At 51.4% G+C, this 13,435-nt stretch overlaps 1 protein-coding gene across 18 annotated transcripts in view; it reads right to left on the reverse strand.

Annotated features, from left to right (window-relative positions):
• Jakmip1 (janus kinase and microtubule interacting protein 1) overlaps positions 1 to 13,435 on the reverse strand; it is a 120,533-nt gene that overhangs the window by 36,281 nt on the left and 70,817 nt on the right. For 17 of the 18 annotated variants that reach the window (NM_001401058.1, NM_001401060.1, NM_001401059.1 and 14 more), the window contains 5 exons: positions 8,840 to 9,049; positions 7,793 to 7,912; positions 5,253 to 5,399; positions 4,434 to 4,574; positions 2,964 to 3,023 (listed from right to left, as the gene is read on the reverse strand). In NM_001401058.1, coding sequence (NP_001387987.1) covers positions 2,964 to 3,023; positions 4,434 to 4,574; positions 5,253 to 5,399; positions 7,793 to 7,912; positions 8,840 to 9,049 — 678 coding nt within the window. Of the gene's footprint in view, positions 1 to 2,963; positions 3,024 to 3,126; positions 4,368 to 4,433; positions 4,575 to 5,252; positions 5,400 to 7,792; positions 7,913 to 8,839; positions 9,050 to 13,435 lie in introns of those variants that run through there. The other variant, XM_039091953.2, reaches the window with a different exon arrangement.

Genomic DNA, 13,435 nt, shown 5'->3' on the forward strand with positions numbered 1-13,435 from the left:
TCTTTGGGGACACCTGCTCTGTGCCACCACTCTTTGGAGACAGATGTGACCCACTCTGACTCACTGCCAGTGTGGTGTTTATGTCTCTCCCAATCAGTAGATTTGGAAATCAGGACCAGTGGAAGAAAGACACAGGCTGTTTGATTCCCAACACCCAAGCACAGGTCAAGTGTTCCTATCTGAAATGATTGGGAGCACAAGTACTTATTAATTGCTGAGCTTTTTCTGATTGGCAGGATTTTTTTTTAAATAGACTTTATCAGTGAAATATCTCTAATCCAGAATCCAAAACCTGAATTTTTCATTTGATACAGAAGACATTTTAAGTTTCAAAATTAGAGTTTTGGATTAAGGCTTCACAGCCCATGTAGGCTTGAAGTAGTCCTGCCTCACAACGGGTTCCTTGGCAACCTCTAACCATGGACTATTTTCACGCCAAGCCCCGTGGAATGAACCAACCAGCCGCCCGCCCTCAGTATTTTAATTCCTGTCTCACAAGCACTGTTTGCAGATGTCACCATCTTCTTCTGGCAGCAGGGGGCGCTTTCTCCCCATTAGGTCCATGTTGTAACCACTGAGAGGGCATTAGCCAGAATCATCCAGACTTTCTGAGCAAAATGACTTTACTGCAGACATTTACCGGAGCAAAATGTCCCCCAGAAGGGGGAAGGGCAGGCAATAATTGTACAGCCACCAAACGCAATGTGCAGCGGTTAGCGGAATCAGCTGGAGGCTGTTGTGTGGATTCGTCGGGAGCAGAAACAGGCACCGCAGCGTTCCTCCTAACTACAGGAGAGAGAAAGCGTGCCTACAGCTGCACGGCACTGAACAAGTAGATGGCCCACACATTCAGCAGATTACGAGGCCGTGAACATTCGTATTTCTGATAACGGCTCATGGTTATGACAAACATTTCCAGTATAATGTTGAGTGAGAGGCAGTTAAGTCCTAGATGAGTGTAGGACTGACACTAGCCCTGGGGATGTGTCATGGGGACATCACTTTCTATTCCCAGCTTTTCTAGAATGTGGTCAGCAAGTCTGTGACTATAAACGAGTCGTGCTGGACCACCGCCCGGTCCATTTTGGTTGGTCGGTTATGAAGTGTTTTGTTTTGTTTTGTTTTGTTTTGTTTTGTTTTGTCTTAGAGAGGGTCTCACTGCATAGCCCTGGCTGAGGTGGCTTGAAACTTGCTGTATGTGTGAACCAACCTGGTGTCAAACTGCTTCCCTCTGCCCCCAGAGTGCTGGGATTGAAGACGCGCAGCATCCTGCACAGCCTTCCGAGCATCTAAGATCAGCACACAAAGACCTGCCCGACCAAGCTCAGCCCGATAGACCGTGAGTCTGGGACTCAACCCCATCTGCCCTGGCTCCTCTTCGAGCTGTCCCTACAGCTCTGTGTCCTGTAACTGAGCCAGGGTGGCTCTGAGGATGAAAAGAGAGGGTGGATGGATGCTAATTAATCCAAGCACACACGGGCTCAGACATTGACCCCAGTGCCACCGCAGGCTATCCGGGAGCCAGATACGGCTCAGAGACATATTTTACACGCTCTACATTCTGACATATACATCCACATTAAAAACTCTTGGATTTTTATATATAAAGGTGTCATGACTAAATTGTGTCCCCCTCAAAAGATAGGCTGAGGTCCTGGCTGTGCTGTGGCCAAATGTGAATTTTTTCGCCGGGTGCAAAGGTAACGATGGAAGAGTTACTGACCTTGCACTGAGGTACTATAGCTGAGCCCAGTATGTCCCTAAAGATGACAGGGGGACCCAGCAGTGGACCCGTGTCATGCACAGAATACCCACCATTATTGGAACACTCCAGGAGAATACTGGAGGAGACGGAAAAGGAGGGCCCTCCAGACGCCAGAGGGAAGGAGCCTGACCTCACCAGCACCCTGAGACCAGGCTTCTTCTGGCCTCTTGAGTTATAAGACACTAACTTTCTGTCATTCCAAGGGACCTATTTTTGTTCAGACAATCCTAGGAAAATAATATGTAAGGGCTTTATACCTCCCTCTCCTCTTGGCTTACTGACGACGGACCTCATATAGCCCAGGCTAGCCTCAAATTCAACAACTAGCTGAGGCTAGTTTTGAACTCCAAACCTTCCCATTTCTATTTGTCCAGTGCTGGGGTCATAGGTATTCCCCCACCACTCCAAGGTGAAGACTTATGCTTCCCTTTAAACAGTGGAATGCCTAACACTATCAGCCCACCTTGTGCCAACCATGTTCTGGGCCAGATAAGGGTTGTCCCCGCCACTCCCTGCTGTCACCCTGACTCCACCACAGAGTGCATGCTTAGTCATTTGCTATCATGCCTTTGCAACTTTTCTTACAGAAATACTTCTCTACAGCCATCTCTGTCAGTAGATGAAGCTGCCAGGTGCCAGTTCAGGAAGGGGCAGAGATCCATCCCAGACAGGTGGCCATGGGTGCTGACAAGTAAACCGCAGCTTCTTCTAGGCCTCCCTGTGGGCCTCTAAGTCTCCCCACCCAGCTCTGCACTCTCCTGCCAGAACACCTAGACAGACTCTGGGAGACCGCACAGTTCCATTTTACAAAAATAACTCCATTCTGCATCTTTCAACAAAGTGCCTGGGGTCCCAGAACACACAGTTAAGAGGCATAAAACAAGGCTGCGTGTCCTTCGAATCCCTCAGAAGGCTGGAGTATTTATGTTTTTAATTTTGGATGCACATAACCCGAAGTCCAAACACTGAATTCCATTAGTAAGTATTCTATGAATAAATTACCATATCTGGGTCACATTACTGTGCTATACTGCATGTGGCCTTAAGACAGCCAGAAGAGCCTTTCTGTCAACAGACAACACACAGCTGTGTCACGCAGTCATTGACACCTCTGGGACTGGGACTGGCCCTGTTACCCTCCCCTCCTGTAAGCCTGGCTCATCCTGAAGATTCATGACAGACACTAAGGCAGGCTCACCTTGGGGGGTTTCAGGCTCTTCCCTCGATGCCTCTTGGAGCGCAGCAGGCGTTCTCTTTCCTGCAAGGAAGTATAGCCACTTGTGAGCACTCGCAGCCAGGCCCCCACCACAGCACCACACAGTGAAGACTGAGAGGTTCTGTGCACCAACCTGCCAGCTTACCTCCCTGTCTGTGTGGCCTAGTTCACATTGTGGGCACCCAACTGAGAGCCTGGTGACAAGGCCCTTGTCATCCACCCTAATAGGCCATCTCATCACAGGCAAACCTGGATTATTCTTTGGCTCAAGAGGCTGCAAAGCCCAAGCAGTATGGCCTCACGCTGGTTCTGCTGGCCTTGGCAGGGTTTGCCTGCAACAGGAGCAGTGGGATGCTTATGGCTTTGAGCTTGGGCAGAGCCAGGGTGGAATCCCTCACAACCCTTATACTGGCCGGGTGACCACTTTATTTTCTCCAGTTGTTTCCTCCCTGCTGTGTGGGGCTAGGAACTTCCTGCAGCAGTGCTTGTTTGGGGTCCTCTGCAGAAAGGAGTGACGGTGCTGAGGTGGCACTGTACCCAGAGGGAGCCAGGGTCTCTCGCTCTCAGCATCCCCTCCTTTCCCCCCCAGCAGGACAAAGCTGGGACTAGGCCTGACCATCCTCCCACCAGATCCTGGCAGACTGGTCATTATGCTCCCCAGCTTGTCATTCTTCTTGTCACTCATTGTCTCTTTATTGAGTGTGTCTTGTCATCCTTGGCTACATTATGTCATCTAGGTAATAAAGCCAAGATGGACGGCTATGTGGATAGTGGAAGTAAGAGAGGGAGGGGAAGGAGGGGAGGACAGAGGATGGGCACTGCTTCTCATCAAACCCATTGAGGATGTGATCATAGCTTCCTGGCCTTCAGAGTCCTGTGGATGGAGCCATCGTGCACACACAGGTCTTATGAGCAAGCAGAGCCCACTCTGCTTCTGAGATCCAACTGGAGCTCACTGCAGATGTGCCTGCCTGCACTGCTTGCTGGGAACTATCTTTGGGATAAGACACCCCCTCTCTACTGCAGGCTCGCTCCCCTCACCTTTCAGCATAACCACCCCTGAGCAGTCATGAAGCCCACAAGACAGCCTTAGCTGGCCCTCCAAACTCTGATCTGATGACAAAGTTCAGATTTGCAGGCTCAAACTCCCGGTATGCAATAGCTAAATTTAAAAAAAAAAATGAATCCAGGTTAATAATAACTCAGAGGCCCCTCAGAACAGATCCAGGCTGCCTCTTCACCAGGGCAAGCCAGGAGCCCATTGAAAAGTGGGTTGCCATGGAGACTGTTCCCAGGTAGCACTGATCTCATTTCAACCAAGCTGAGGCTGCTTCCTGGAGATCACAGGGGACCTAGTGCCTGAAGCTGGGCTGTCAGGTCCCACTCCCATCATGATGCCTGCTCTTGACTCCGCCTCCTGGGGTGCCACCCTGCCCGAGAGTGACAACATACCAGAGAGAGGTCATCAATGACATGCTGCTGTTCCAGCACCTGCAGCCTCAGGAACTCTATCTCCTGCTCGTCCCTGGTCAGACTGAGGTCATTCAGGGATGTGTGTCGCTTTAGTGAGGCCTGGGCAGACAGCTTTTCTTTCTGCAGCCAGAAGGAGAGAGGGTACTGAGGTGTGCTACAGTATGAAGGACAGCACTGCTGTGGGGCTCAGGGGTGGGGATGACGGACGCCTGGTCCCAAGATCGGGAAGACACAGCTGCAGGCCAAGGCCAAGCCATGTGTGGTCATCAATGCTCACTGGAACAGGATGGGGTGGCGGGGCATGGGGCAGAGGATGTTCTGAATGATCCCCGAAAGCAAGCCAGAAGGCAAGACAGGCAAGGGGAACTCCCCCACCACGGGCTGTTCATACTCAGACCTGGGCCCCAGTCTTCTAAGCTGTGAAATGGGCACTCTCGTCAATGGACCTGAAAGCATCTTACAAACCACCCAGAGCACAGACACCAAGCATCCTTGCTGGAGGAAAACCCTGGCCCTGTGCACAGCCCTTTTCAGCAGTAACTGTTTCCAGAGGAACCCGTGAAGCATGAGCCAATGGTCATGGGCTATGATCCATCCAGTGGATAAGCCTGCCTTATTGATTCTGCCCTTCCCTCCTCTGAGAAACTGAGGGGATGAGGCAGGCACTCGGCAGTACACACTGGCGATGTGGGGAGGAGAAAGACCAGCCGGGGACTGAGCCCACTGCCAGGTGTCTTGGGGTGGGTAGAGATCATGGACCACAGCATCTAGCTGTGTGGGTCCAGGGCTGGGCCTCACCATCTCCACGTTTTCCCTCGTGAGGCTCTTGAGTTTCTCCTCCATCCTTTGGATGCTGTGCAGCAGATCCTCGTTCTTTTTATTCATGCGTTTGTTCTTCTCCACCAGCGGCTTCAGCTGCACCTCCGTCTCCCGAGAGCGCTTCAGCTGTAGCAGGTACAGACACAGGTCAGGAGGCTGCACAGCCCTGCGGGTGGCCAAACTCCACCGCTGAGGCCAACAGAGATTCAACATGGTCCCTCTTCAGGAGCAAGACCCCCAGACGTTAACCCAGCCAGCCCACCTAGTCTTTTCCAGCCCCTCTTTGGCAGGCCACAGGGCAACACCCTGCAGACAAGAGCCCTGGCCTCAGTCCGGGGCATGGAGCTGAGTATAGGCCTACAGCCCAGAGGGATTCACCCCAACCTCCAAGCAGACAGTCCCTGCAACGGTGAGCTGGTGAGCTGTATTTCCAGGCTGTCATATGTCCAGCCTCTGTTAACCCTTTTGGGCCCCTCTTGTCCATCTTGTCTTCGCCCCAGTTGCCAGCATCTTTGAGTTGGGAAAGTTTTGTGGTCAGATCTACCTTCTAAAACAATCCATGGTTCTAATGTGTGGTGTGAGGGCCAGACCAGTGGGGCAGTGACCAGTGAGAGGTCACAGTGGCCGCCAGGGAGGAGGGGCAGAGTCCTCCGTGGTTAAAAGCAACCACTCTTTATCCTTTTAAGCACAGTTAGTACAACTGCAGGGTTGGCTACACTGATGTGTGTAGCTACACAGCCATGGTCAAGTTTTCAGCCTGTTCCCTCATCTATAAAACTGAGGGAATGGCCTCATCTGCTTCAGACTCACGATGACCACCTGCCTTCACAAAGCTCTTTCAATGGACCAAAAGCAAAAGCAACCAAAACATCCCCATGTCAGTACCACAAAAGGGGCAGGCAGCCATGTCACCAAGCCCTCACCATGAACCTGAATGAGCTCTGACCCTCTCACTCACTTACTAAGACCCCCAGCTACCCAGGAGGGACATGGCCACTAGGCTGTGCCCCGGAATGTGAGCAAAGAGGTGGGCCTGTGGTCCCTGAGGGCACAATCACAGTACTGGAACCAGGAACCAGAGGCTGACCCCAGCACCCACCCCAATCCCTGTGAAAACTGAACACTCAGAAGCTGTCTGTCAGATTCCAAAGGCACCGTGTGACCCATGAGCTACTTCCAGAGTTCTACTCCTGCTCTCACCCCTGATAGGATAGCTACAGCCCCTCTGAAGTAAACACAGGCATGGGGCTTCTCGGCATTACTTATAATAATAAAGAAGCCAGGAGCGGCCTCAATGGCTACCAGGCAGGGATGGTCAGCAGGCTATAATGCTACCATACCAGGAGGTCCAAGACAACCATGAAAAGAACACCACTAATCAATGGGAATGGCTGTACTGATAAATCTAAGTGAAAAGGATGCCTTGCAGAGCATTAAAAAAAAACAATCCCACTTTGTAAGTGCAAAGTCAAACCAAACACCCTTTGGGTGTGGATTTGTTTACTAACGTGAAGTCTGCAGCCATCCTGGTCAGGAGCCACTGCACCATGGGGAATCCAGGTGCCAGCTACCTCACTCTTTCTACCTGAAACTTGTTCAGGCAGTCCCTGTGTTTTGCTACACACTCAGTAAATTGTCCTGTGGCTCACGAGTATTTATTCAGCTCATGAATATTTAAGCTAGAAGTAGAAACCTAATGGGTATACAGTGTGTCTGAGGTGTGCCTTCAAGTACACTAGGAAGAAAGCAATTTTGTTTCTGCTAAACCCGTGAAGATACATTTCCCTTCACAGTCAAGATTAGGACAAGCAACAAGACCGTAAGGCTTTTCCCAAGTTTCGTGTGCTAACAATGGAAGACCAGCTTAGCTGTGGCCAGCAAGAGGGCTCTACGGGTGAAGGTGCTTGCCGCCAAGCAAAGTTCCCGAAGTTGATTATGGGGTGCTGGGTATGGAATCCAGGGCTTCCCGCATGCCAGGCAAAGACTCTAGCCACTAAACGGCCAGCATGCATGCTCATCTGTTTTAAAAATAGAAATGTATCAGCTCTTATGCCAAGTAAATAAAGGGAAAAAAATAGAGCTATCCGTAAGCAAGCCACCTAAACAGACGGCTTTCCATATCTGAAACCATGCCAAGGCTTGCTCTATACGTCGCTTCTATCCCGCGATTTAAGGGCAAGGAGTTTCCCTGTCAGCTCCTCGTCACTGTGCAGCATCAGATCCTGTGCGAGAGGCTTTGGTATTGGAGGCCTGTGTTTGTTGTTACTTTCTGATGCTGTTAATACTGTGAAACCCTACAGAGATCACCCTCTCCGGCACCCTCTGTCATTGACTTCCCAACTGAATCCCTATACAGACAATAAGCAGAGAGACTTCGTCCATATATGTGATACACACACGTGTGCACACACATACACACACACACACACACACACACACACACACGAAGAATGGGAAAGAGTCCTGGCCCTAGTCCCTTCCTCACGTCCACAGATGCCACGTGTGTCTTGGGTGGTTACCAGTTCGTTCCTCTCATCAGCCAGCAGGGTGTTCCTGTCCTCCAGCTTCCGAATCACTGAATTCAGTTCGGCAATCTTCAGCTGAAATCGCCTCACATCTCGCTCGTCCATATGCTGATCCTAAAAATAAAAACTTTGAAGAAGCTCAAATGATTCCTTGGAGCCTACAGCCCTGTCTAGAGGACCATGTGCTTGACAAGGAGGTGGGCAGACGGACATACCTGTTCCGTCCTCCTGGGGACACTTCACCTCAACCTGCCTGAGACTGAAAACCTCGGTGCGATTCGAACACCAGCCCAGGAGGCTGGAGCCGAAGCTCCCACCCACACTGCGTCTCTTCTAAAGACCCACTGGGTGTTGTGAGATCTAGAATATGCTAGCACTTTCCTCCACAGCAGGCTGTCCTGCTCAATTCTGAAACATCAGCATCTAATGTACATTCAGCACAGAGCATCCATGACATCTGATGAGGCAGAAAGGGAGGGAAGGAGGGAGGCAGGGAGGGAGGGAGGATAAGACTGCTTCACCTGCCTATCTTAGCTAAGGACAAAGATTTAAAGCCTTCTTAGTCTCCTGGGGTTCCCCAAAATACACACACACACACACACACACACACACACACACACACATACACACACACACACGCCTCCTGGGCTGGTGTTTGCCCTGGCTCTTTGAGGAAACCCTGCTAGTCTCTGGGCCTCTGACTTTGTCACTCTCTGACTTGCCCAGGGGCCTCCTTCTTGCAGAGCCCAGCCATGCACCCTGCTCTCTGAGACCTCCGTATAGTTTTTGCAACTCCAGGCACAGCAGGCTCAGCCAGCCAGTCCTTCACGAGAACCTTCTCCATGCTGAGCCTGGCACACCCTGAATATCAGTCAAGGTGGGAAGGGTCCAGGGAGGAGCGGAGTGTGAGAGGGTAGGAAAGGCCAGAGAACAGCCAGCAAGCTCTGGCTGACCCAGCAAGCTGAGTAGGACAGTAGCCAGCAGGGGAAGGATGTAGGTAAGTGGTCTTCTTCACGGTTAGCAGGAGACACCGTCCCTCACCTGGCCACCCATAAGCTCAGCCATGTCACCAATGCCTGGAGGAAGCTCCCTCTTTGGGCTGCTGTGGTGGCGTTCGGCCTCCTTGACCTGGACCAGCTGCTCATCCAGAGCCTCCTTCTGTAATAGCAGCCGCTGGGTCTGCCCGGCCTGCACACCAAGCTCCTTCTCCAGGGCCAGGATCACGCGTTCCTTTCCTTTGATCTCGTCCATCTGGTAGAGCGGAAAACAATGGGCCATCAGAAGTGGGCTCAGGACCAGGGTGGGAGGTCCCTGCCAGACTCCGGACTGATGCTGGGGCTGGGTCCACTGAACTGGGAGCGATCTGAAAGTGGGGCAGCCAGAGTCTACAGCACAGAACCTCTAATTTCACAAACACTGAAGACAGAGCCCTAGGTCTGAGGATCTACAGAGTTATGGGTACTTCCCCTGCAACTCAGTGTCCTAAGACTCCCCTAACTCATTAGCTCCCTACTGACTCAAGCAGGCCGGCCCATCCTGCTTCCTCTCAGATGCTCAGATGTGTTTCTTCCAGAGGTAACTGCTCCTGCCTCCCACTTACTCACAGAGACTTTCCTGGCTGCCTGTATTCTACATGCAACTGATGCAGAAATGTATGTCCCCAATCCTAACTTCTTCTGAATCCCAAAGTCACAGAACTACTAGCCACCCAAACCCTGCTTGGCCTCCAGTGGACCCCTTCTCCAGGTGTGGGGAGCCCCCCTTTGGATACAGAGGGACACTTAACCCTTGCTTGTCCAGTCAAATCCAGCCTTCCCTGGGGCAGCACACCAAACAGGGGCAGAGCTTAGCACGGTAGGCCAGACAGAGCAGGGAACCACACTGAAGGAGGTTTGCAGAGGAAACTTCAACACCAAACCATCTTCAACTTACTCTTGTGAAACCAACCATTAGGGAGGTATTTCTGCGAGGACAAGGTCCGGGCTAGAGTGTCACCCAGAATCTACATCTTCTCTACGATCTCTAGATGTGTTGTTTCTTTACAAAGACAGCTGTCACACCGCCATGTGACAAAGGATCATGGGCAACCCAGGAGCTAGGATAGGTGGAAAGGTCCCTCCTCCAGACCCTTCAAGACCACATGGTCCTGGTGACACCTTGGGTTTGGCATCCTAGGGCTTGCTCTGGAGCTAAGAGTCCTTGGTGAGCTCATAGCCCCACTCCAGGAGACCAAGAAGGTTTTAAAGCTTTCAGGTCAGATCACTGATGAGTTTCCTGTCACCCACAGATAGAACCTGGGTTCTTACCAGCAAGTCATCAGCCTGTGACCACCATCACTCTCTCAGGTCTACAAGGCATAGATAGGCCTTTCTCCCTTCAAAGTCCTGAGAAATAGACCTGGTTCACCCAAGACTCACAAACCTGATCTCAGAGTGAGGCAAGTGTGGCCTGATTGGCAGGAGAACCCTGGTGGCTCCTCCCAGCCCACTCCTCCTCTCCACACTGCAAGACTGGTTCTAGAAGGCAGAGCCCCGGGATGTGCAAGGCAGTGGAAATCACAGTTGGGACAGCAACTTACCTTGACCTTTAGAAACTCTGTGAGCCCCACAGCTCTGCAAAGTTTGTAAGGTTCAAAAGGTCAGAGGCAGAGGCCACTACTGATACAGCCATTCTCACTGTCATCCTGGGCACCTGTTATGGGGTAAGCAGGGTCCCCAAATGCTATGCTAGCCGCAGGACTCACAGCATGACTTTCCTTGGATATTGGATCTGTGCAGATACAATGACGGACACAAAGATGATACCTATGGGTTAGAATGGACCCCAAATCCAAGGACTGGTGTCTTTGGAACAGGGCAGGGAACAGACATGGGGAGATGTGGGGGTGAAGGCAGAGACTGGATGGAGTCAGCCACACTCCAATGAGTTTCAAGGATAGATAGCTGCCACAGAACCTGAAAAAGATGAGGACCTTCCCCAAAGCCTATAGAGGGCTCATGACACTGATATTGCCTTGGTTTTGGGCTCCTATCCCCAAGAACACTGAGAGAGTCGAGTTCTGTTATTGTCAACTAAAATGTGACATTTGTGGGCAGGACGTCTCTGGAGTAGCAGAGCACTGTTCTCGGGGGGCTAAGCACCCTGTATCTAGGAAACCAGGAATAGCCAAGGAGGATCAAGCCAAAGGAGGAAGCAGACACATGTGCTTAAATGAAGATGCCACATTCTTCTCCATCTTGCCTCCTAGCTATAGGGACAAAGACAAGATGGCTGGCGTGCCATGGAGACAGCCGTAGAACTGGCACTGAATTACAGGGCCTTCTGAGGAGACTGCTAGGAGACACTGTGTGGCTCAGACAACCCACATAGGACTGCCAGATTCTATGAAGGGGATAAATAATACCCCAGGCCCCCGAGGATGCAAAGGACGCTCCACCGCAGGTGGATATACAAAATACCAACTCAGCCAGGGAGCTAGGAACCAGATGGCACTGTTCCATGCTTCTCCTCACCGTTGCTCCTGAGCCACTTCTTCTAAAGGAAGAAGTGAGGAAGTGGAGGAACTGCTCGCATGCCTGATGTGGTCCAGTGAAAGAGAAAATACAACTTGGGCCACCTTCACATCAAGTTGACATGCGTAACAAATGTGCTTAGGATGACGGCTGACGGACTTGCTCCCTCCTGCCAAGTGGAATGCTGTATGTGAGGGTGCGTAGGCAGAATGATCAGGAAAGGGGAGATGGCCTTTTTAGTCCTACAGTGAACAACCTCTCAGTCAGCGATCCCTGAGTGTGTTACGTGGAGCTGTGGCCGTCTGCTTGACCACATGGTGTCCGTGGAATACAGACACGGACTTGGCAGGTCTCCTACCAACTACAGGAGCCGCTGGACGTTTTGGTTCACCTAAAGTCCCATAGCTTTACGTGGTTATCCCTAATCACTAGTAAGGCCAGAGGCTCAGTGTTCCCAGAGGGACAGTGAATGAGATGGAGTCTAAACTCTTCCCCAGGGCAGACTTTCCCCTGGAGCTTCAGGTCCCACCAGCCCAGGGACGCTCTGCCTTCTTTTTCCTGGCCTTCATGCTCCACAACAGGTGGATTCCTGGGACTGGGTGATATGTGTCACCCTCTGTGACCCACGCGAAGTCAGGTTTTGAGGCCTAACACCACTCCAGGGTGGACCATCAGTGAACAAATGAAATTTTACATTTTTGAGTTTCTGAAACAACCACTGTGGTCTCATAAAAGCACATAATTGGATCCAAAGCAGCTTCATATGCCCAAGGTTTGCATGGCCCCAGTAAGCCATGAAATAATAGCATCTTTGACAGAGACTGAGACCAATGGGGGTGGGAGCAGGGAACTCTCAAAGCCCAGACAGTGGGACATCAGCACCCTAGGAAGTCCCAGGGCCCTGAGAACACCAATGGCCTCCTCAAAGTCCAGCACCTAGAATCACTATGCCTGGAGCTTGCTAGTCCTCTTTAGTGATGTCAGTAAGGCTTTTTTAAGGGAGGAAGAGAAGGTGTTGGGACACATTTCCCACAGCCATCCCATCCCCCTAGTCTAACAGTGATGCCAACTAAAGGTGGAGAGGGGGATCACATGGACAAGGGAAGCCCCAGCCCTAGGCCTTACTGGTCTCCACATCCAAGTATACAAAAAGCCACTCTGGTTTTCTAATAAGCAGAGCAGTTAGTATCTGCATCTGCTTAACTTACTATGGGTCCCCAGCCCCGCAAACAAACAAGCCAAAGTCTACATGCCTGAGCTTTTGGGGGCAGGGGGCACTCCCAACAAAGTGCCTGGGCTTCCTGGGGTGAGGAAATAACTACCCTTGATGTGACTCAACCCTGTGGAGCCAAGACATGGAGGTCAGAGCATGGACGGCTTTCCCTTGATCTTCTCCTCTTCCTGGGCCATGGGAGACAGCCCTTGCACAACTACCTATTCTGCAGGTTCAGGTTTCCCATCCCATAGGCTGCTGCAGAGTCCAGACAGGAACAAGAAGTTACAAGATGTCCTGGCCTTTACCAAACCTGCTACCCCCTGGCCCAGCTTTGCTGGTAATGACGGTGACTTGTTCCTCCTCTGCTGGATGCTTTAGACTCTCAATTGGTTCAGAATCAGAAGAGAAGACAGCACAATGCTGTACCCACGTCTCAAAAATCCCACTGTGTGTGCATTTCCTTCTCTGTATCACTTAACCTCCTGCCAGAGGTGTCTGCTCAGAGCAGGAGTCCACAAAGCTTCAGGCCCTCGGCTAAGTCTGCATGGGGTAGGCAGTGCAGTTGTACAGAGAGTGACAGACCTCAGGAGAGCGTCCCTGCATGTTTCAGTTCTGCACAGTCAGCTACAATGTGATCTCAGTTACCCAAAACTTGCCAAGTTTTGCTCAGATATCTACAAGCACTGTACAGGCCAATCACTGCCTTAGATAACTGTGAGTTGATACACCCACCTGGGGCAAGCAAGAAAACATTACCCAGCACCCAGGGGAGCTCCTGTGGGCCCTTCCTCACAGACCCACCCTGCAAGCGGCTTCTGCTTTGTCCTCCAGTACCACCCTCCTCTTTCCCCTTCCCCTGCATGGTAGAAATACACAGGATGGCTTCGCCCTCATCTTTGGGTTTTCTCT

Source organism: Rattus norvegicus, chromosome 14, assembly GCF_036323735.1.
Source record: "Rattus norvegicus strain BN/NHsdMcwi chromosome 14, GRCr8, whole genome shotgun sequence".
In the NCBI taxonomy this organism is placed as follows: domain Eukaryota; kingdom Metazoa; phylum Chordata; class Mammalia; order Rodentia; family Muridae; genus Rattus; species Rattus norvegicus.